This window comes from Pipistrellus kuhlii, unplaced genomic scaffold (genome assembly GCF_014108245.1).
Source record: "Pipistrellus kuhlii isolate mPipKuh1 unplaced genomic scaffold, mPipKuh1.p scaffold_m20_p_15, whole genome shotgun sequence".
Classification (NCBI taxonomy): domain Eukaryota; kingdom Metazoa; phylum Chordata; class Mammalia; order Chiroptera; family Vespertilionidae; genus Pipistrellus; species Pipistrellus kuhlii.
In genome coordinates, this window is record NW_023425460.1 from 25,809,843 (window position 1) to 25,834,697 (window position 24,855).

The 24,855-nt window shown below is 39.7% G+C and overlaps 1 protein-coding gene across 3 annotated transcripts; it reads left to right on the forward strand.

The window, feature by feature from the left end:
* The first annotated feature begins 216 nt into the window (after positions 1-216).
* RPP30 (ribonuclease P/MRP subunit p30) lies at positions 217-24,085 on the forward strand. Of its 3 annotated transcripts, XM_036438536.2 has the most exons (12): positions 224-329; positions 1,101-1,197; positions 3,039-3,094; positions 3,716-3,772; positions 4,426-4,500; positions 5,981-6,052; positions 10,414-10,503; positions 18,992-19,108; positions 19,663-19,692; positions 20,102-20,139; positions 20,534-20,613; positions 22,729-24,085. In XM_036438536.2, the coding sequence occupies exons 2-12, from the start codon at positions 1,185-1,187 to the stop codon at positions 22,836-22,838; spliced, it is 738 nt and encodes a 245-aa protein (XP_036294429.1). In that variant the 5' UTR covers positions 224-329; positions 1,101-1,184; the 3' UTR covers positions 22,839-24,085. The 3 variants fall into 3 exon arrangements, with proteins under 3 accessions (XP_036294427.1, XP_036294428.1, XP_036294429.1); XM_036438534.2 differs by lacking the exon at positions 1,101-1,197 and having other exon boundaries at positions 217-329; XM_036438535.2 differs by lacking the exons at positions 1,101-1,197; positions 19,663-19,692 and having other exon boundaries at positions 217-329.
* Positions 24,086-24,855: the final 770 nt, after the last annotated feature.

A 24,855-nucleotide genomic window follows, 5' to 3' on the forward strand; every position in this document is an offset into this window, starting at 1 on the left:
CACCTCTTGGGGAAAGCAAACTTTCTCATTCAGAATAACACAAAGGAGTGAAGTGAGGCTTTTGGTTTCGACACACTGATTTTTACATTTGGTACTTGAAAGCGAAGCAAATGCCTGCGAAACTTCACTGACAATCAACTAAAGGGAGGGACCAAATGCTTGAGTAAACTACAAATCCCAGCATGCCTCGGGGAGCGGGGGGCCCTGCGCCTGCGCAGATCCTGCAGGGCGGTCACGTGGCTCAAGCATGGCGGTGTTTGCAGATTTGGACCTGCGAGCGGGCTCGGACCTGAAGGCGCTGCGCGGGCTCGTGGAGAACGCCGCTCACCGTGAGTCGCCGTGGCCTCGCGGGCATCCCGCCCAGCCTCGCCGCCCCCCCAGACTGTCCGGCCACGTTCTGGGAGGACCCGGCAAGGCCCGGCCTCCGTGTCTCTCGGATGTCCCTGGAAGCCGATGCCCCCACCACGGGTGGTTTGGATCCTGCACGCGGGAAATTCGAAGGCCCTGGGGAGCTGTGTAACCCAGTCTAGCTCTTCCTTTCGTGCAAATGGAGAAAGCTGAGGCCACGAGGAGGTGGAGGATTTGTTTAGGGCCCCGTAGCTGATGGGATGTAGAAGCCAGGGCTTCCACGTGTCACCTACACCCGTGCTTTTACTGTCACGCCTCTTGTCTGCCTTGCACGACTGGGTCCGAGCAAAGGCGCGAGCAGTGCCTAGACCGAGCGTGCTGGGGGGCTCGGGAAAGCGGGGAGGAACGGGGGGCTGCGAGCGTTGGAATAATATTTATAGGAAGGGTAGGTGGGAGAGGATATATTTGGGGATGGGGGCAAGCAGCATGGCCAGAACGCTGGATTCCTATTTGACTCCAAGGAAGCGGAAGCCCTGAGAGATAAGACCCGGTTTGAATTATTGGAACTAATCCTGGCTGCGGTTTTCTTCTTAGATGTGGGGCTAGAAGGGTTTACAAATGAAGAGGTTTCTGCAGGGTTCCTCAGTTCTCAGCACTGTGAGAGCTGGTAATGATGCTTGTCAGAGGGTGGTGCTGGCTGCAGCCAGCCTTTGGCGAAGTGGATTACACCATTTCTTCTTGTAGTTTTGTAGCCGCTAATTAGCATTTTCTCTCTGAGAATACTTTCCTCACCAGTAAAAAAAGAAGGCGATGGACATGATGATCTGGGCCGTTTAATGTTACTATTTGGTGGTTCCTTTAAAATCAAGTTTTCTGGGTGTAGTTTATGTTACTAATTCAGTTAAGCTTTTCCGGATGCTTTTTCCTTAATGACTGAATCATGATATGAAGAGAGCGGCCATGTCTTTCTATTCATTCTTTTTATTTCTTGTGCTCAGCACAGTCACTCAGCAGCCCTGGCAGATAGTGATTGGCTCACTCACTGCTTATGGAATAAATTAAAAAGCTGCACACCTTTTTAAAAACACAGAAAATGATGACTTGTTTAGAAAATTGCCTCAATTTTCAAATATTCTTGAAGGAGATGAGGTCAAGTGTCTATACATTGTTACCCAATGTGTATAATTAAAATTAAATAAGAAGTCCTAACAGGACAGGAAGTCACTGCAATTTTAGGTAAAGATAAATGAGTGCTCTTGGGTGCGTGGCAATTTTCAAAGAATAAAGAAGACAGATCCCTGGTTCTTGGTTTATGATGTGATGTAAGAAACCAATAAGCTTCAGAAACAAGTTATATAAATAGAAATTACTCCAGAGACATTGGGAAAGTAATCCTAAAATGCCAAATGAGTAATCTAGGAAAAGTTTGTGGAGAAATTGAATCTAGTTGACATTTCTGAAGGACAGTAAAGACATTGTTTAGTAGCCAAAAGGTTTCCAGAGAAAACTTACAGCAGACTTTGGAGTATGGTAAAGAAGAATGGTGATGCCGAAACCGGTTTGGCTCAGTGGATAGAGCGTTGGCCTGCGGACTGAAAGGTCCCAGGTTCAATTCCAGTCAAGGGCATGTACCTTGGTTGCGGGCACGTCCCCAGTAGAGGGTGTGCAAGAGGCAGCTGATCAATGATTCTCTCTCATCCATGTTTCTAACTCTCTATCCCTCTCTCTTCCTCTCTGTAAAAAATCAGCAAAAAGAAGAAGAAGAATGGTGGTGGGGTATGTTGGTGGGGCTTGATTGATTTGAACGAGTGAAAGGTGAAGCACAAAGTACTGGAAGTTTCTTTTATCTTCTGTTTTTTCTGAGTTCTCTACACGTAGCAAACGGTCTGTTGTGGAATGGATATTCAATTTTTGAGTGAAGAAGGAAAGAAGGAAGTTGGACAAATTGATGAAGGGGGCCCACTATTTTGGCATTAACATGCATTATATTTTCATATACTATTATTACTACCACCCCCATTAGTGTTAAAATAACTTGAAAATATTATTTAGACATAATTTTGGTAGTTTAATGCCCAGAATGGTGCTCTGTGTTGAGGCTGATAGAGCAAGGCCCTGGCCTCAAAGAATTCCCAATCTTGATGGTGGAAAGCTCCAAAAGAGAAGTGGACATTGGTGTGAGGGCATCATTACTCCATTTCTCCTTGGGAAAAGGGCCTGAAGAGGAAGTAATAGGCTAAAAAGCAAAAGAAAAGAGTGAGAATAAAGGTGAGGCTGACTAGTATAAAGTTAGTGGGATGAAAATGAAAAAAGAAATATGAAAGAGAATGATAGATAGAAAGGAGACACGCAAAGTTAGGGTGTTTAGTATCATGCTACCAAGTCACAGAGGTCAAATAAAACCTTACCTAAGTGCCAGGCACCGTTCTAAAACACTCTGCATGTACTCATTTAATCCCCACGACGTGTATGTTAAGTTCTTTTATTATCACCATTTTGACAGACGAAGAATCTGAAACTTGTAAGTGGTAATGCTTAGATCTGAAAGCAGACGGTCTGACACCAGCGCCCAAACCCATACCACTCTGCGAACCTCCTCCTAGTCTTGACATCTAGAAGTGGGATGGGACTATGGGTAAAGGAAAGAGAGGTGGTTATATTTAAGAAGAATGTTCCATTTTTCTTTTCAGTTGGCTATTCAGTTGTTGCCATCAATCACGTTGTTGAATTTAAAGAAAAGAAACAGGTAAAATATAATTTCTGAAGTTAATAATAACAACGACCAGTTTTTATAATTATTTATATTGGTAATATGGAACCTACAGATAAGCATATTTTCTTGCAATTAAAAAAATGCATTCTCTGTGCACTGTTCTTATTTCATATTAGTTGAGTTGATGCATATTTGTACAAATGATAGCTTTTTTGTGACATAATAGACATGCTTTGAGGATTCTTAAAGTTACTTTGATGTTAATTAAGTCACTCAGTAGTCATTTTTTTTTTTAAGTGCATTGTTATTGACTGACTATAATCCACAGTATTTGATTTTTTAACTCTTTAGCATAACATACTGGTAAATGTATATTTCTCTTTAGGCCAACAACTGTTCCTTACAGATTATTTCAGTCTAAAAACTACTTTTCATCCTTCCTATCCATTGATATTTACAGTTGTTTCTCTGCTCTTCAGCTTCCATTAATTTTTTAAGGGGGAAAAAAAGCTAATTTAGTGTTTCGGAATACCACAAATTAGTTTTCTTATTTCTTTTTTTAAATTATCTTTTCTGCAAACCCTTAGTAAGTTTTCCATTATGCTTTGTCCCATTAACATGTATAATCTATGGTAACTTTATTATTTGTTGTAGGAAATTGAAAAACCAGTAGCTGTTTCAGAACTCTTTACAACTTTGCCAATTGTACAGGTAGGTGTTTTGTTGTTTAAGAAGCCTAATACCGCCGAGACCGGTTTGGCTCAATGGATAGAGCGTCGGCTTGGGGACTGAGGGGTCCCGGGTTCAATTCCGGTCAAGGGCATGTACCTTGGTTGCGAGCATATCCCCGGCGGGGGGTATGCAAGAGGCAGCTGTTCGATGACTCTCTCTCATTGATGTTTCTAACTCTCTATCTCTCTCCCTTCCTCTCTGTACAGAATCAATAAAATATATTAAAAAAAAAAAAAAAAAAAAAAAAGAAGAAGAAGCCTAATACCTATTCTTTCACTGCAGACACGCCCCTATGTATGGTTCTCTACCCTGCGATGCCCCTTCCTCTGCTTACCAGTCTTACTTTTCCATCGGGACCCAGCTCTTCTGTGAAACATTCTCTTACTATCAATTCCATACTTCTTCAGTGGTCTTCTTTCCAGAAGTCCTACAGCCTTTAACTTACCTCATTATGTAGTTTTACATCTTTTTTTCTCTAGCTGTAATATAAATTCCTGGAGAATGAAGCCTGAATTTTACTGATCTTTACTGCCCTATCGCTGGCATCTTTTTAATGAATGCTTCCACTGGTAAAAAGGAACATCAGTCATTTGTATTCTGGGCTTTTTTTGATGGCATGTTTTTTATTATAGGGAAAATCAAGACCAATAAAAATTTTAACTAGACTGACAATTATTGTTTCGGATCCGTCTCACTGCAATGTTTTGGTAAGTTAATTACCTTTCTTCTCTCGTTTTGGACTTTTAAGTAGATGGAGTAATGTTTTCAATTTAACCCATTCTTACGCCCCCACCCCTGTGCATGACACATGCCTGCTTTCCTCATCCTCAGAATTCACATAATAAAACAGAATCTCTTCCACTCATGGCACATGTACAGGAATACCACAATACATGAGTCCTTGGGCAACTGTTAGTCATTGAGACATACAGTGGTGCTAGGGATATTGCTATGAATAATACAGACACAGTCCTTTTAAATCTGTGAGAAATAGCAAAAAAAAAAAAAAGGTGGAGGTAGTAAATAAAGGATGCTCTGGAGGCCAGTTTGAGAAAGTTGATGTTCAAATTGGGGCCAGAAAAATCAGTAAGTGTTATATAGATGTTGAGTGGGGGAGAGAGTGTTCTCAGAGACAGGAGGGATTATGCAAAGGCTCTGAAGCCAAAGAAAATATGGTGTGTTCTGGGTGTGTTCTTAGCTGGCTAACCTGAGATAAGGTTAGGGAGATTGGTCTGGGTGAGCAGACATTATAGTGAATGGGTCAGAGAGGATCAAGGGGCTTTGAGAAGCATCTGGGTGGGTGGATGGGCGGGATTTGATGGTTAATTGGATTTAGGATGATGGTGCCTTAGTGTGGCCCGGGCAGCCAGTTAGGTAGCTGGTGGTACCATTTGCTGAGACGGGACATACAAAGAAAAGCAGCTTTGTGAGCATGATATTTGGGACTCGGTGGGTTATTGTAAAAGTTCCAATGGAGCCTATCAAATGGCAGTTGGAAAGGCATGGCCCTTCGAAGAGTGATCCTAATAACAGATAATGGCTTGGAAGTGGTCACCATATGGAGAATAATTTAATTCATGGTAGTGGATGAGACTCCCTGGTCCAAGCGTGAGGTGGGAAGAGAAGGTCTAGGACAGTCCTGAGGAATTTCAGCATTTAATGGGAAGAAGATAAGCTGTCTTATTTTTCTCTCATTCTGTCCTTGGTTTCTCAGGTGTTTTCCTGCACATCTAGCAGTTTAATTTGTATTTAACATTCTAATTGCCTCACACTTAGTCAAGTGTATTTTTTGTCTCCCAACAAAATTGTGAATTGCCTGAAGGGCAGACATATGCCTTAAGTTATCCTGTACCCCTAGTGTCCTTCACGCAGCAGGCTCTCAGTGTCTGACAAACTCCTCCACTAGTTTGTAAAAGCAAGGGCTATCTAATTTGATTTTTGTATCGCAAACACAATGTTTGATTCAAGTGTAATTGTAGGAAGGAAGAGAGAAGGTTGGTGGAATGGATGTTGATTCTCATGTGCTTAGAAAGTCTTTTCTGTCAACATACAAAGCAAAGCAAAACTGTCAGTGGCATGTTAGGTGTGCAGCCAAACCAGAGGCAGAATCCCATGGGTACTGTTTTTGTTAACATTTTTTTTATAATATAACTAGAGAGTAACTTAACATTCTTTTGTTATTATTAGAGAGCAACTTCTTCGAGGGTCCGGCTGTATGATATTGTTGCAGTTTTTCCAAAGACAGAAAAACTTTTTCATGTAAGTAACAGTTAAGTAAAAGAAAATAGTGTTTATTATTTTTTAAAAGAAGTCTTGATTATTATGCCTTTGTAGATTATCTGTTTTGCCCTGTCTGGAAACTGAATTTTTCTTTTATGGTTCTGGAATTTCACAAGAGTGTATTTAGGAAGATTTTGCCTAAGTTTATCCAGTAGATGGAGCTGTTGACAAAGAAGACTTATGTGGTAAATTTAGTTTCCCAGGCTTACAATTTTTTTTTTATTAATTCTTAACTATGTATATTACTGTAGAGGAACAGCACAATTTATCTATGAATAACTTTGTTTTTGATTACTCCTTTCATAAAATGTTCAATTATAGTAGTTTTCAATTTTGTTTCAGAAAAAGAGGTCAGTAAAGGGGAGTGATACATATTCATCAGCAATCCCTGTGGAACTTTTTAAAATCAGGGGGTTCAGCCCTCACCACTGAAGATTCTGACCCAATAGGTTAGGGATTGAGTCTGATATCTGTTTCAAGTTCCACAGGAGATTCTGATTCATTGATGGAACCATGGTAGTTTAAGGACTGTGGGTAGTTAACCAGATTTGTTAAATATATGTGTTTATTTTATTATAAATTATTTGCATACTTCATTATAACTGTGCTTTAAAAGGTAGTTTACACACAAAACAGAACAAGTTTTAAGAGAGTAATTTTAAAAAAGTAAATGGAAATAAAAGTTCTATTTGCTTCCAAAATCCATGCCTGTTTCCCTTTAAAAACTGCTGTTGTAGAGTATGCTGCCCGTACCTCCAGCTCTTGAACAGGGTATTTTTCAAGACAGTGCTTATGGCTCCGCCAGCTTCAAAATTGCTGGGGATATTTGTTAAAATGAGGATGCTTTAGCCCTACTTCTGAATTTATCACTGGGAGTGGGCCTGGTACAATCTTTTTAAAAATACATATATATTTTATTGATTTAGAGGAGGAAGGGAGATGAATAGAAACATCAATAATGATAATCATTGATCCGCTGCCTCCTGTGCATCCACTACTGCGGATCAAGCCCACAACCCAGACATTGCCCTGACTGGGAATCCAACTTTGACCTCTTGGTCATAGGTTGACGCTCAACCACTGAGCCACATCGGAGGCTCAGATCCATTCCTTAGAAAATTGCACCTCAGTGTGGGGCATGCAGGAGGCACCTCAGACTTAAAATGTCTCAAACTGAATTTTTTTGCTGTTTAGCTTTCTATTAATCCAAATCTTCAATTGATACATTTAGATAGCTATAAAAACAAAAGCATTGTTCACATTAAAGTACTTCTAAATCATTAAAGAAGATTAAAGTATTTACAAATAATATTTATGGTTTAAAATCTTAGTGATTTTGGCAGGTTGTATATGAATCCATATCAGTTCTTTTTCTTTGGCCAAGGTCTCCTATGAGGACTTAAGGAAAGTATATTCTTAAAAATGCACATATTTTATAAAACAAGGAGGACAGAAGGATAGGGGTTCACAGTCCTCCCCAAGTCCCTTTTATGAACCTCAGGTTAGTACATCTTGGATTAATAGAATGCTAAATAGCAAAAGAATTCAGTTTGAGACATTTTAAGTTTGAGGTATCAGAGGAAACCAAGTAGAGCTGGCCTTTGTTCCTGAAAGTTTATTAAAATGCATGTTCTTATACCAACAAGGGGTATTTTTTAATTAGCCAGTTATATAGGAGGAGGAGAAAATGACCAATACATAATAAGTAGCCTAATTTAGCTTTGGTCTGGAGAATAATATTTAGCAGACTTTAAAAAAAAAAAAAAAAAAGAATTCGCTTTTTTTTTTAAATGAAAAATAATTTCTGTTCATGATAATAACTTCATACAGTACAAATAGATAAGCGTTGGAAAGTATACTTTTCTCCTACCTAAAATGTCTTCTCCCTTTTCTCCTGAGGCAACCACTGCCTAACAGTTCTGTCTTCTCAGGAATATTATTTTCCTAATCCTTCCTTTATACCTCTTCCCTACTTCCTTTCTTCTTATGTAACACCATGCTTTGTTCACCGACCAGTAGATCTTGGAGTTGGTCCCTGATGTCAGTTAGAGGTATACCTCATTCCTTTTTAGGAGTCAGCATATTCCATTGTAATATGCAATTCCAATAAATTATATATTGAAGTGAAATTGATTCATGTTAATTACATCTAGTCTTTTGTGATTGGAGTTTGTAGTGACTATCGTTGTACTAATATCCCTGAGCATTTGTAGAGTATATTGCTATAGGATATATTTCTAGAACCTATACGGTACATTCCTGTAAGTGAGGTTGTTGGTGTATGCACTTAAAATTTTGATACCTATTGCTAAAGTACTTTTTAAGATTCTATACTGATATAAGGATCTTGTGAGTACCTGTTTATTTCGTCTTGTGTTAGCAGAGTATTCCTGAACATTTTTATCTTTGCCATTGTGATAATTAAAAACTGGTGGACAGAAGCTGAACTTGTATTATCTACTATTCAGAGCTTTTCTTCATTCTTATTAAATTTTCAATGACTTTTATGAGTTGGGCAGCTGTAGCAGTTGGGATGGGACAGATTCTTAATGAGCCAAGTGTTTTTGCCAAAACAGCATTACTTCCCAGGCTTACTGAGTTACTAGGGCTGTCTTAAAGCCAGGGAGTCTGGGAGGGGGTAGGAGTGACCGAAGTGGGGATTCTGAAGAACTCCCTATTATTACCCCCTCTGTACTCCTCTTCCTTACTCCGTCCTTTCCCTTGGTCTGTGCCCCTGATGTTGGTTTGTCAGCATAGCCACCTGGCAGTGTGAATTTGTTCATGGATTCCGTATATACCAACACAGTGAGTGTGTCTTATGTTTAATACAATTCAAAACAGCCAATTCTTTTTATCACTGTAAATCCAATAATGGAAAATCAAAGCCAGACATTCATCTTCTAGCAGCATCTTTGGCCAACCTTTCCTCAAATTTATTTTCCTTCTGTCCTGATTTTCTTACCTGTTTCATCTTGCAAGCAGCTTTTGTAAGCAGTTTCAAATCTCTTTTGGATATAAATGCAATGTGTTGATCTTTAAATGATAGCAAAAATTAGAAGAAAGGAAAGAGAAATTAAATCTGAAAAATGCATTCAGTATGATTTGATTTGTTACAGCTCTGTGTTGACCATTTATTTAGATTGTTTTCATTGGTATTTGAACAAAATGCCATTGGTAGTGTCATGTTCCTGTTTCTTCAGCCGTTCAGTAGTCTGGTAGGAACCACAGGCCTGGAACAATCCCTAGCACAAAAATAAATGATTTACAGGAAAAGTGGAGCATTTGGCCTTTTTTTTTTTTTTTTTTTTCTTGGATTTCAGTTAGTTTTCCCTTTCTAGAACAATCTACACTTCCACAAATGGAGCCTCTCTTAGCAGCCCATCCTTATTAGCAGACCGTGAGTCAGATGGTCTCTAGGCCCTGTCTGTTAAAGGTCAGTGGACACACCACACTGCTTCAACCAGATTACAGTTGAACCGTTCAAGCCAAACTTCCAGGAATGGCTGACCACGGGCTTTGTATTTCAACACAGAGCCATCATAACACCTTTAGCATGAGCAATGTCTATTTATGTTTCTTTATATCCGAATTGGCCTCATTCCCATTCTTAATGTGCCAGGTTTTCTTTTGCCTTTCTCTTTGGTCTCCTTCATTCTCTTAGCTAAACGTTTAGCATATTTTGCAGCCTTTTATTTATTTACTTTTTTAGTACATTGTTTCTTCAGAGCAATACATGACGTTTGTGTTGCAGGATGCTTAGAGTAGCAAGACACTGAATGTTGGGTGCTTTGATCCGAGGTTTCTTACCTTCGTTATGTAGGGGCTTTCTCACACATTTATGCAGATAGCTCCATCTTTTGAGAAATTTTGTAGTTTGTGGATTCTGCTATTCTTTTGGTCCCCAGATGACAAGGCACAGTATCAGTGAGACCAGGATATCTTTTTTTTTTTTACAATGACCTTGTTGAGAGCACTGAGATTGGCATCCACATGCAGCCCCGAACAGATTTGTGCTTTCTCTCTCCAATCCTCCTTGGTGTATAACAGTAGCAGGTGGATACAGCAATGGGTCAAGACACCCTGCTTCATGAGGAAACCTTGTTTGTCCTCAACCACTGATTCAAACCACATAACTCCTCCTTCCATTTTTCATCCTGAGCATCAGCAAAAACTTCTGTGCCATAAACGTCTCACAAAAGGTAGACGTTTGCATTTATCGTCCGCTTCAGTGAGTCCCTGGTAGCCAGTGCCTGGGAAAGAGGTGTTCAGCTTCATCCTGAAGCAGCCGCCCCCCTCCAAGGAGCCACAGAAAGAGCTCACCTGCTTTTTCTTCCTGACAGGTTGCTTGTACACATCTGGATGTGGATTTAGTCTGCATAACTGTAACAGAGAAGCTACCATTTTACTTCAGAAGACCCCCTATTAATGTGGTAAGTGTTATCCTTCCCTTTCTATGCTTGAATCTGTAGAAACTTGATTAACTGGACAAGGGGCAGAAGAAACCAGTGCTCTTAGATGAAGAAAAACAAAGGCTAGGTGATAAATAAGCATTTTTGTTGTTGTTAATCCTCACCCAAAGATATTTTGCCATTGATTTTTGGAGAGAGTGGAAGGGACGGGGAGAGACAGAGAGAAACATTGATGTGAGAGAGACACATTGATTGGTTGCTTCCCACACACGCACCCGACCAAGGCTGGGTATTGAGCCTACAACCAAGGTTCCTGCTATTGACTGCAATCGAATCTGGGACCCTTCAGTCCACAGGCCAATGCCTCTATCCACTGAGCCAAATCGATTAGGGTTAAATAAGCATTTTTTTTTTTTTAATATCTACCTAGTAAAAGAGTAACATGCTAATTGTCTGCACCTTTGTGGCACCCATCAGCCAATCAGCTGTAGGTATGCAAATTAACCTGACAAAGATGGCAAGTTAATTTGCATACACCAGTGGGAGCGGCCAAGGGCAGGACATTTGTGTTGTTGCCATGGCGATGACACAGGCATTCTGCACCACCCAGCTGCTCCAGGCCTCTGGGCAGTGTGGGAAGGCAGAATGGATGCTCCGGCCAGAGTGAAAGTGGTGCTGGCAGCCAGGGGAAGGAAGGCCCATTCTTGCACGAATCTTCATGCATTGGGTTATGTATATAACTTATTTTTACTGATTTCAGAGAGGAAGGGATGGGGGGGAGGGGGGAAAGAGAGAGAGAGAGACATCAATGTTGATAGAGAATCATTGATTGACTGCTTCCTGTATGCCCCCTACTGGAGATAGAGCCTGTAACCCGAGCATATGTCCTTGACCAGAATCAAACCTGGGACCCTTTAGTCCACAGGCTGACGCTCTATCCACTGAGCCAAACCAGCTAGGGCTAAATAGCATTTTTAAAAACAGGATTTTTATTGTTGTAAAATGACTAAAGGAGGAAAGAAAGCTTAAAATAAAGAAATTCGGTAAATTATAGAGATGTTTTTGAAAGGCCTTAAAAATCAAAATCTATGAAGGATATTTCTTGGAAGGAAAGCTAACAGTGTTGGACACTTTCTTGCCCAAATAGTGAACACTAGGGACAGAGCAGTCAAGAAAGAAGGGGAAGGGAAATAATGTTGAAGATCCCCAAGGCACCAGTGTGCTGGAGAAGGGCATAGAAAGCATAGCGGGCATGGTCCATGAGCAATGAAAAGCTGCACTGACGCATGCTGGTTTAACACAAAAGCCCAGTTACCTTTGTAATTATCTAAGGGGGGAGCCTTGCATTCTGGGGACTTTTTGTTCCTCTCTCTGCTATAGAAATTTCTTCAGTACTTTTCTACAGGGTACCTTTCTACATAATTCTCTTGTTTTCCCTACCCTTCCTCTCCCATCTGTCATGCCGTCTTGTGAGTCTTATTCCATCATAAAGGTGATATTTCACATCACTAACAACTGCTTGCGTTAGCAGCCAGATCCTAGGGAGGGGGAGGATGCTATTTTAGAAGAGTGGCTTCCAAAGCTTAGTCTCCCATTCTCAGAGAGTATTATGGAAGGAGCAAGAGAGTTTAATAAACAATCCAGATATATACCTAATCCTGTCAGAGTTGGAAAATTAAAAATTTAATCTGTTTTTTCAAGGTAGAGGACTGTCCTATTCTTTTGTTTCTATAGAATCAGAGCCTCCTCAAGTTGTTTTCCTGTCTCTGCTGCTAGGGAATTGGCTCGATCCAAGAATAGGGGGAGACAATGAGGAGAAAATTGGTCTATGTGGTGCGGAAAAATTGAATTCAGTGTGTAAAAATTTTAGTTGGCTTATGTTCTGCCCCTAAAAATATGCTTCTAAAACTGTACTTGAAAAGTACCCAAAATGTTAAAGTCGTATCAGCTTTTTTCTGATAAATATTGAGAGGAGAACTGAACATATAACAGTATTGCTTAAGCACAAATCATCATTTCCCCACATTCTTGCCAGTGCTTATAAATAAATAAGTAAATACTAAAACAAAACAGAACGCCTGACTCATCACAGTTAAGAGCTGGAGATCTGTGTTCACGGCCCACTTAGCAGACGTGGAGAAATGAAGACTGGCCAGGAGAAGCCGTTGAGCTCTTCAGTCACAGTGTCCAGACCGTCCTGTTGGTTCTCTGACATGTGAGCCCCCCGCCAGGCCCCAGCTCCTGTGATAAAAGGCACAGCCCCCTCCAGCACCCAGGGCCACAGCAGCCTCTCCCGAAGTGGCCGCAATCTCTGGCTCTAGAAGTCTGCCAGAGCCTCACGCTGCCAACCCATTGCGGTGTAAATGGCACCCCCTGGAGTTAGCCAGTGCAGCCATTAAATTTAAAGTCCTTTTACCTTTCTCCTTCACTTTAATGAGCTAGGAAGGCTATTTTCTAGATGGCTTTGCCTGGGTCAGCCCACATACAGTATTGTGTCCTTGTTGGGAGAAAATAGGAGCCCATGATGCTGAGGCCAGATCCATAGAATGGACAGCAGTGCAACACGATTCCTTATGTTCCACATAGGGTGAGCTTGCCAGTGGCTGCTTGGTGGGGGCTTTCTTACGAAAGTACCCTTTGTCCAGCCCAGACTGTGAGCTTCCAGAGAGCACCCGGTGTGTCATGGGCATCCTCTTTAAATTATCCCAATATCGTGCCCGGGTCCCCCCTGAAACTTCTCAGTTGGGTGAATATGTGTCTAGCCTAGCGTGTCAGAGTGCAGCTTGGGGAACCTTGCCAAATCCTGCTCGTTCGAGTCATTAGCCGGTAGTCAGTGTTGGCAGGTGAGGGAAGTGGGGCACTGGGCTGCCATGAGGAGGCAGCAGCAGTAGGACAACCCACCCCCCAGTTCATTTGTAAGTTCAGGAAGGCCGCTGCTGTTTGATGGTATTTTTGTCTTAATTCCCACACTTTTCAAGTTAAGAATTCTGAAAAGTGAAAATTTGACAAGTGAGAGGGATATGCAGTATTTAACACAGTGTCTGCTTTTTAAAAAATCTGGTGTGAACATTTTACATATGTTGTTTAATAAAAACTAGATGATGGGAGTGGAGAGAAGGACTGCGCGAGATTATTTCTAGTCTACCCAATGTAGAAGCAGGCTGCAGTGTGAACTGGTCAGGAAGAAGAGTCCCTGTTAATTTATTCACCTAGTTCCCATTTAAGAGAGAGGAAGCTGGAAACATATGGTGAGAGGTATCCAGCTGCTTGTTCAGGGAAACTAATAGCTGTATAGCTGTGTATGTATTGTTTGTATCTGATTATATCTAATCCAGATATGGAGCTGTGTGTGTAGGAGAGTATGTTCACCATGAAAACACAGAACACAGAGTGAATGTGGTTAACAATTCAGCCTTAAGTCTTGGTCCTTGCCTGCTCCTTTGGCCTTCAAGATGAACTTGTCTTTGGCCATGAAAAGATGATAGGCTGGCTTTCCAAGGATCCCTTTATTATGCACATGTATCTTAATTTGGATTGGGTTTGTGCTCTTTGCTTCTACGGTGGTGGTAAGTGGGAGATTTAAACAGGGAATTCATTAGTCTTTTTACCTAGAGGCTAGAAGCCACGAATTGTCAGCTTAGAAGTTTGGGATTATGAAGGGGGCTCAGGTACACAAAGGCACTTCACTTGTGTAGTAATTCATAGCTCTTGTCCCTTTTGTAATCTTTCATGCTTGGGGCACCATAGTTTCAATGCTGTAATTCCCTCTAAAGATCCTACAAACCTCTTCTGGAGTCTGGAGCAGCGGCCACCAACCTTTCAGACCTCGTGGACCACCAGTTGGCGACCACGGGTCTAGAGAGTATGGGAGTCACATGCATTTATTATGTGATAATTGTGTTTCTAAAAAATGGAAATTAGCTCCTCAGATAATCAAATGACTTCTAATAATTATAGTTTAACCACTTTTACACTTACTCTAGCCCAGCAGCTTTAGGGTCAGGTAGATTTGAATTACTCTACTAATGGAATTGAAACTTAGGTAGAGTGTGACTCACACAGATAGACTTCTCTCCCAAAGTCTTGCCTTGGCAATTGTACTCAAGCTTTTATTTTACCTCCTGTCATTTTCCACTAATGGGAAATACTATGGAAATTACTTTATAACAGAGCTCTTTAAGCACACAATAATTTCATATTTTAAAACAATCTTTGTGAATTTAGATTTTGAGAATGTTTCTTAAGCAGCACATACCTTTACTTTCCCTTTGATGTTTTTTCAATGTTATTGCCATTCAACAATGACTTCAAGTATATTACACTGAGTGGCCGGATTATTATGACCACCTGACCTTGGTAAGCAAATTAGCCGTGCACTGCATCGTATGGGATATGGAAGCCGGAGACCTGTTCGAACACTGCTGTCTGCAGTTACAAAGATAAAATGTCTCCGATTCACACAGGAACACAAGAATTGGACAGTTGACCATTGGAAAAAAGCCATATGGTCTGATGAATCATGTTTCCAGTTGCATCATGCAGATGGCAGAGTGAGAATTTCACGGAAACAGCATGAAAGCCTGAACCCCACATGCATGAGTACAACCCTTCAAGCTGGTGGGGGCAGTGTTATGGGGCCATGTTTTCCTGACATGATTTGGGCCCTTTAATTCGTGTGGAACAACATCTGAATAGCACAACACACCTAAGTATCGTTGCTGATCAAGTTCATCCTATCATGTTGATGGCGAATCCCAGAGGAAATGGCTTCTTCCAAAAAGACAGTGAGCCGTGCCATGGTGCTCGTATTGTGCAGGAGTTGTTTCAAGAACATGAGGGAGAATTTACCTTGCTTAGGTGGCCCCCACAATCACCAGATCTCAATCCAATTGAGCATTTGTGGGATGAAGTTAAAAGAGCCATCAGGCAGCTGGTTCCACAACCATCAAATCTCACAGAACTAGACAGTGCTATTCATCAGGCATGGTGTCAGATTCCTTGCATCACCTTTCAACATCTCGTGGAGTCAATGCCAAGAAGAATCACTGCAGTATTGAAGGCAAAAGATGTACCAATGAAGTACTGATGGGGTGGTCATAATAATCTGGCCACTCAGTGTATTTTTGGTGTTTTTATGTTTTATGCTCTCTTTCTGATATTTTCCCCTCAACACTTCCTTTAACCCTAATCAATTTTTATCTTCATGATCCAATTAGTCCCCACTGAGAGATGTCCTGTAAATAGCGTCTGAAGCAGTGAGGTTGTTCCAGTCCTCATGCCATATATACTTGATTGGGTGTGAGTGCTCTATAAACTTTATTTTTTATCACACATATATTGGGAACTGAAATGTGTTAAGTACTTCATTGATCTAATGCTTGGGCCAGCGCCAGCAAACTTGCCAGCATCAAAATTTTGCATAGCAAAAAAACCCCACAGAAATAAAGTTAAACGACTAATGATAGCCCTCACCATTTTGGCTCAGTGGTTAGTCAGCACATTGCCTCCTGCATGCACCCCCACCAGGGCCAGGGACCCTTTAGTCTGCAGACTGACACTATAGCCACTGAGCCAAATTGACTAGGGCACAAATTACCTGTTTTAAAGAGTGATACACCAAGGGTGTCATCCTTTGAATTCAATAAATAACTAATTTTTATGAAATTAACAGGGAATTCAGGTAATGACCCAGTAATCAACTCCCTATTTTCTTTCTTCCTTCATTCTGTTAAGTTTAGTTCTTGGAATTTTACCATCAATATATCTTTTTTGTCTTTTTATTTTTTACCATCAATATCTCTTGATTCAAGTATCACACATCTGCCCTTGGTTTGCAAAGTCGTTACCACATTATTTCTCATTAGTAAAGAAATCTCCCTCTTTTAGAACCTTTGGTCAGAGAAGTGAACAAAAGCCAATCATGCAGGCACTGTCATTCTTTATGAAAGGCTGTTATGAACAATCATTTGATGAGCTTAAGGCAATTTTCATTAAAATGGTCTTAGAAGCAAGAGACCTGGTAATGAGTCTATACTATACCTAACAATTTATAAAGTGTTATGAAAGGAATGTTCACAACCTTCAGTATCACATTATCTTTCATTTCTCTGTCTCAGTTTTGTTAGCAACTTTAAAGTAAGCTTGATTGATGTACTGAGATCAAAATCAGAACTTTGTTATTAAAAAATAATTAAGCTGATAATTATATTCCTTTTTCTCTCCTCTCCCCCCTCAAAAATAAAAGTTTAATTTTGATCTGGTCCCCATGGTGTGAGGTGGGGCGGGGAGGGGGGATTTCAGGTACAATGAAGAAAGCTTAGGCACCTGGCCATCTAGTTCTGTGTGTCATCTACATCCTTTGTTTCCCCTCTTCTCCACTCCACTGCCTTGTGTTTTAGTTCAGCAACTAGAAAGATGAGAAAAAAAAATATGGCATCCTCTGGCTAACTAGTATTTTTGTTAAGAGAAATAGCTAGGGGAATAATTGAGAATATGGCTAAAGGAAGTTTCTTTGATTTGTCTGAATTTCAATTTGCCAAGTTCATCCTGGTTTCTTTTATGATGGATTATCAGCATTATCACATGGCCTCTTTTTCATAAACTACGATTTATTTTCTTAGACTGTAAATATATTAAACACTTGTATAAAGGGCAGTTGTGAGTTACAAAGATGTACAAGCTGGGCAGGAAAAATGGGGTGGACATCTAACTGTGGCACAAAGTGTATCCTAACACATATTCCCAGAAACGCCAATGAATTAGAGGTGGGGAAAAGTTGCCAGAAAAGGAAAGAAGGGAAAATTACAGTGTGGAAAGTAGCATGTAAAATCTAACTAATATCAAATACGTAGGAAAATTCAAAATAAAATCTGGGAGTCTTAAGGCAGCAAGAAGATTAAGGACAGGGCGGATTGTGGGGTGTTAAAAAGGAAATCTGTGTTCAGGAAGGCTAAGGAGCCTGCCAGGTACAGCTGAATTAAATCCAGGTGGCTGCCAGTTCTGGAAGAAGACAGCTTTTTCCATTTCCTGCACACACTCAGGAGTAAACCTCTAGCAGTTACCTGTGGACCAGTCCCAACTCATCCTCTGGGTAATACAAGCTCATTTGCCAGACGGAGACTTGGGCCATACTACTTGGTTTGGGCCTGATTTCCTTCCTTGGTTCGTCCAAAAGACCACTGTACTTAGTGACTACCATTGCAAGTCTGATTATTGCTTTCATACTGAAGACCTTAGATACTTCTCATTATTCTTAGAAGATTAACTTGTCACCAGTTCTAAAGACCTGCACCATTGGCCTTTCCATCTCTTTAGCCTTCACCTTCACCATAAGGCTCCCCCTTAATTCTCTTCCCTGGCCTATGACCTTTATGTGCTTCCATGCTCTCTCCAGCCCAGGGCCGTTCCATGTACTCCTCCCTCCCTCTACGAATGCTCCTCCCTCTACTATTGAACTGCTTAATTCCTTCCTCACTCAACCCCAGACTTTTCGCGTGGTAGCACTTATCACAGTTAAAGTTTTGTATTTGTGTGTGATTATCTGATCACACTAAAGTGTAAGCTCCTAGAGAGAGGAACCATGTCATCTTTTTCTCAACAGTCCCATGCATAGTTGGCTTAAAACATGTCTATTGTGAATGGGTAAAGAAAAAAGCTAAATAGTATAGTGGTGAATTTCAATCTCATCTCCACCACTGCCAGGCCATTCTCTTACCTGGAGATGCCTACCTCTTCACAGCGCCTTAAATAAGAAAGGAGTTCTTTTCTCATGTGAAAGGCCAAGCGCCTGGAGAGCGAGGCAAGATCAAGGGCCCAGCCCTCTCCTTTCTTTTTTGCTGGACATCCATGAACGCAGCTTAAAATTAGGGACTCAATTAGTAAAGAAAAAGGGAAGGACGTATATCAGGGGCAATTAGCAATCCCTGCCATGATGCCTTATAGAGGTTATTATAAGGGTTAAATACATATATAAGACTCTTAGCATAGTGCCTGACATATAACACTCAACCATGGCTATCTTGCCCTCCTTCATTCAACAGATATCTAATAAGTGACTACCCAAGAGGCCTTCCACCCCTGTTCTTTGGAAATTTTTCAGCTCTTCATTTCTTTGTTTTTTCATTTTGGGTCAAATTACTTGGTTTACTGTGTTTGCAAATAGTTTACCCTCAGTATAGGGAGCACATCTTTTCTTTTGGTTGTTCATGGAATAACAGCCTTTGTGCCACCCCACTGGGACTTTGCTCACCATAGCCTCTTCGTGGTTCCTGTTTATATAAAGTCAGCCTCCCCACGGCTAAGATAAACTCTGTTGATCAGATAGAGACAAATCTGTTTTCTTCTGTGGATGGTGCTATTTGGGTGTAAATCTGCCTTTGTTTAAAGCTATACTTCAATAAGCAGGAGGTGGCAGTGGAGGGCATAGAGGGAGGTGAGAGGGAACTTGAGTGAAAATAGAGAAAAACAGTGTGTATTTATCCTTGACTGTATATTTTTATTTCCTGTGAAGGCAATTGACCGAGGTGTGGGCTTTGAACTTGTCTATAGCCCAGCTATCAAAGACTCCACAATGAGAAGGTACACCATTTCCAATGCCCTCAACTTGATGCAAGTCTGCAAAGGAAAGGTATGGCTTCCTAATTTTAGGATGGTTTTCAAATCCAGCAGTTTATTATTAATCCACTAGATTATCAAAGCAGTTTCTTTTCCTTAAAGCAGAAAGTTGTCATGGCACAGGAATAAATTCTCCTGTTTCAATGAGCTCTTGTAAGTTTTAAGGGGAAGAAAATAATGAGAAAAGATTCATTGAGAAAGGGAAAGATATGTTGAAAGTCTTTATCTTTCCATAAAAAATTTGCAAGTTAGCCACTGAAAAGAATAGTCTAGATAATAAATTTTTGTCATCAGTGAGTTGAATTTAGGTTATATGACCTTCTCAACTAGTTTTTTAAGACAAATTTATCTTTTCTAAGATCTGTTGGGAAGACTTATTATATGCTGCCTTTAATTTGACATGAGGGTTTCTTATTTTTTCACTTTAATTATTTACCTTGTCTTAAAAAAAAGTTGGTGTTCATAGAGCCTTAAATGGTAAAATATGAATACTGATTATTTATATTATAAGACTCTTCAATTTTTTTAAACCTCTAAGATTAATATTGATCACTTTCTGTTTTGTAGAATGTAATTATATCTAGTGCTGCAGAAAGGGTAAGTCTACCTCTACATATTTTATTTTTGCTTTTCAGGCTATAAAGCTTGAAACAGTTTCTAGGGGAGAAATTAAAATAGTAATATAACAAACGTTTATTGCATGTTTTCATTTTAACTGTATTTGCTCATTGTAATTGCTGAGGAGTAAAATCTATTCCCATTTCTTTTGGGCTTCAAGTTTTGTTTATATAAATAGTTTTTTCTTTAGACTATTATAGAATGCTTTTTAAGGTTCTTTTATATGTTTAGAAACTTAAAACAATAAAAATTATAACAACTTAAATTTATGCAATTGACTTCCTTATTTTTGGATACTTAATCATCCTATTAATTTACTGTAGATGAAGTCATTGAAACGTTATGGATAGCAGCACTCATGTCTGTTTTTTTGTTTGTTTTATTTTAGCCTTTAGAAATAAGAGGTCCATATGACGTGGCAAACTTGTATCCTTTCCTGAGTCAGAAGTTATTGAAATTTTCTCTTATGAAATTTGGAATTTGAAATGATGCACTTTAACAAGATATTTCTCTTAACTTTTTACTATAAGTTTACCAATTAATAATTTCGAAAACAAATTACATCAGGTTCTAGATGTTTTTATCCTTTTGTTTTCTGGACTAAGGGTGAGATAGAAAAAGGAGAACAAGAATGAGGAACTATATTTAAAAAGCTTAGTTAAAGAAGCCTCTTTTCAAATGCATGTTCCCTTTGGGCTAAAAACTGCGATAGGATTAACGTCCCTCTTGCAGTATGACCAGGTGAGCTGGCATTGCCTGTTATGTCTGTGTTAGTGGCCTGTCCTTGGCTGACTGGGTTAAAATCCTTAATGACCCCCAGGGGGCTGCTCTTTGGGCTCTCTGAGAGTGATGCCAAGGCTGCAGTTTCTACCAACTGCCGAGCGGCGCTTCTGCATGGAGGTGAGTGAGCAAGTTCTTCCAACAAAAACATCCAGTGGTCATGTGAGGCGCCAGGCATCTTTATCAGACAATTGCACCATATCCACTTGTATTATCCTTCCCTGCAGAGGTCCTTTGGGGTCATCTTTCCTAGCCTGCTTTAACCACAACCAGCAGTGCTTTCTCTTCTTTCGCTTCAGGCTTTACTTTCTGAAGTTTGTGGAATGAATAGTTTGTATTACAGAAATGAGTATTGAGTGCATCCTTTCAGGCTCTGTGTGGGTGTCCCTGGCTATATTTTGATAGGCTTCTACTCTTCCTTTCTCCTCCCTCCTCTTCATATCATCACACTTTCCCTCCTGAAAATCATTGTTTTATGTTGTCGTTTTAATAACCTCAAGAGCAGTTTTCTCCTTTTTACATATTAAAATGCTTTTAAATAACTGATAAAAATATAGTAAGACTCCTCAAGTTAATCCTTACAAATGGAAAGGTAACACTTAGCTCTTTAAAATTGACTTTACTTTTATTACTTGAAATAAATAATTTTTAACTAAATTTACGTTTATTGAGTTCTTTAGGTTTTACCTCCTTTATAGCAAATGGATCTTTTTCTAGATCCTCTCACTTCCTAAGGACTAAGTTTGAATCTCTTTACATGGTATTTTGGCTCTTCCCAAGCTGTTCTGCCAGCCTCATTTCTCCCTAATTTTTTTCACATTCTTCCTTCTCACCAGCCATGTTGTCCCCTAACCATACTAAGTTCTTCTTACCCCACACTCTCTCCGGGGCTTTGCAAAGGAATACTTTCTTCTCCATTTGCCACCTCTTTCCTTCCTAGAGTTACCTCTTTTATCTTTTTATATGTGTATTTTTACTGATTTCAGAGAGAGAGAGAAAAACAACTATGATAAAAATCATTGATCAGCTGTCTCCAGCATGCCTCCTTCTGGAGATAGAGCCTTTGACCTGAGCATGTGCCCTTGACCATAATTGAACCTGGAACGCTTCAGTCCACAGGCCAATGCTCTATCCACGGAGCCAAACCAGCTAGAGCGAGTCACCTCTTTTATGATACCTTCCTTGATTTATCCAGGCAGGGTTAATTCTTGTGGGTACCTCCATTCCTATTATATTTGCCCCTTGTGCATTTATCTCAGTGTGTTGTAGGAAGAAGCACTATCAGGTGTTTTTATATCCTCTATAGATGACACAGTGCCTGGCCCCCTAGTAGATTTTTAGCACAAGTTGGCTAAATTTAAGTTGAACTCTGCTGCCAATCTGACCTAAACATCTAATAATCATATTTTTCTTTGTCTATCATCACCAGTCTGTGAGATCGATAAACTTGTGAGTTTAATTTTCTTCATTAACTCAAGTATTTATTGAACACCTATTACATAACCAGGCCATAAATATGATGGAATCTTCAGAGGTACATTGATGATCTAGCAGAGATGACAGCTGTGCTACATGCTGTCAAATGAAGTGAGCACACTGGAGGAAGTACAGTTGTGATGGTTGTACTTGCGCTGGTGATTCATCCATCTTTCTCCCACATGTAAAGCATCTGCTGCACTAGGGTCTGTGACTTGTGTTCTGGCTGTATAAAATGCCATGGACAAACCATTAGAGATAACCTGCTCGCAGTTTTACCCTTGAAGTAATCCATAGGAATGAATTAGATGTTGGTGATATATTGATGTTAGTATATAGGACAGGTGAGGGAACAGGGGAGGGGTAATAACACTAAATGCCATCAGCAGTCACTACTTTGTGATGGTTTAATCATTTACTAGTGCTTTCAGTCAAAGCAATATGGTGCCGAAACCGTTTTGGCTCAGTGGATAGAGCATCAGCCTGCAGACTGAAAGGTCCCAGGTTCGATTCCGGTCAATCCAACCTGTACATTGGTTGCAGGCACATCCCCAGTAGGGGGCGTGCAAGAGGCAGCTGATCTATGACTTTCTATCATCGATGTTTCTAGCTATCTCTCTCCCTTCCTTGATGTAAAAAAAATCAATAAAATATATATTTTTTAAAAAAACAGCATGGTGATACTTGTTCAACTATATACATATACCTCTTTAAATCATGTCTGAACTTCAAGCACTGATTTTCTTCTTTGTTTTGTAGAAACCAGGAAAACTGCTTTTGGAATTATTTCCACAGTGAAGAAACCACGGCCATCAGAAGGAAATGATGATTCTCTTCCAGCTTCCAAAAAAGCCAAGTGTGAGGACTGAAAACTCCTAGGCTCTGGCGACACTCCCGTCTTCCCTTTCACAGTCCACCAGCCATAACAGAAATCAAACCTCTGCACGATTTGCCGTTTTCACGTGGAGCTAGTAATCGGTAGTCTCTAAAAACAATTTTATATTCAGGCCTTTAAACTAATAAAAGAAACCTGGTGAAGCACTTAAGAAAAGACTGAGCTAAATGGATTTTGAGATAGTGTAAGAGAAAACAGAGTCTAGCTTAAATTCTTTGTGTAACTGATAAAATGGCAGGTATAATTAAATTAGATGTTTCGATATTTCAAGAGACTCTTGTTCATTTAAAAACTCATGCTTTGCTGCTTTACTTGATATACATTAATTTTTATCCTTACTACTCAAAACGTGATTAGTTTTGAGGACTATTAAAATTTATATTAAGGGATTGGCTTTTCGTTGACCTCTCTTTTATTGCATTCATCAGATCGAAGTTCTTCCTAAAGGACTAGTTACCACAGAATTGGTGGAAGGAGAGGGAAGTGCACCTGAGATCGCACTTGGCCTCCTCCTCTGCTGCCTCTCACCTCCGGGATGTCCTTGGAGAGAGGGTTCACTCCTCTGACGTGGAAGCCCCTGGAAACCTGATATTGGTTTTTCCTAATAGTTATAATAAGAATATCAAAGCAATTAAGAGCAGGATTATTATACAGTGGAACCTCAATTCTAGAACTTAATTCGTTCTAAAAGGTTATTTGAAAACCAAATCTTTTTTTTTCCCCATTAAAAATAATGTAAATTGAATTAATCCATTCTAGATCCCCAAATGATTCCCTGTTTTAACCTTTCTTATATACAGTTCATGTCTAGTGTACTATTTAACCTATAAATAAACACTTTAAAAACAAATATGATATAAATGTAAATTTAACAAAAAAATGAAATGGAGGGTAAGAAAACGAAAATTTAATAATGAGCAGCAACAGAAGCAAAAAACTCAATAATATTCACAGCACAATTTTCTGAGATATTGACAATGTGAAGGTTAGCAGTAAACTGATTCATACAAGCATGTGCTTATCACCAGAGAGACACCTGAATGCTTATACAAGTCATCAAATAGCATCTGATAGTATGAAAGGATTGTCTGGGATTAAGAAGAGAATTGTTCAAGATGAGAGATGTTTAAGAACCAAGATTTGACTGCATTTGGTGAAGGTAGCCTTTTTGCAAATATCTGCACTTTTGCCATATTGATATAAATATTTCTATAAGTCTGATAAAAGATTATTTCAGAAAGAAAGCTTTATATCAACCTCATTTATGAATATAGATACTTATAAAATATTGGTAAAGGGAAACCATCAAAATAGAGTATACCATGATAAGATGAGATTCTAGGAACCTAAGAATATTTCAGTTCTTTTACATTTACTGTACTACATAATATCAACAGGTCAAATGAGAAAAGTCAGGATCATCTTAATAGATGCTAGCAAGACATTTGCTAAAATTTTAACTCCAGATTTTAAAATTAAGTAACAATAAAAAACCTTGGGCAAATAGAAGTAAACGACTATTTTGTGCACACATATGTATATATATGTTGATATGTATTTATATATTGTATATATTAAACGTGATGGTTCTAAAATAAAGCATTTTGACTGACTTCCGCTTGTGCAGTTTGATGGATTAGCCTGCTCCACAAAGCTGGTGGCCACTGCTACTGAATGCCCTCACCAGGAGTCTACCACCCGAGTGACAGCTTGCTTCTGCCCACACCCCTCATGGATTCACCAAAAGTTAGGTGTGTGTTTATTCACGAGTCCTTGTGTCATTGTCGTTAGCATTGTAAAATTATATAACTTGGTTAAAAATTATAATGAACTATGAGGGGGGAAAAAAAAAAATTCCAGGAACATGAAAGTTGATGCTTTTGAAAGGTTTGAAGAAGAGAAGTGCTGTCAAAAAAAGGTGTGAGCGGGATAGCTAAGATTTGGGGGAGATCCAGTAAAAAATCTGCACTTGGCCTGCTTTACTGGAGTCT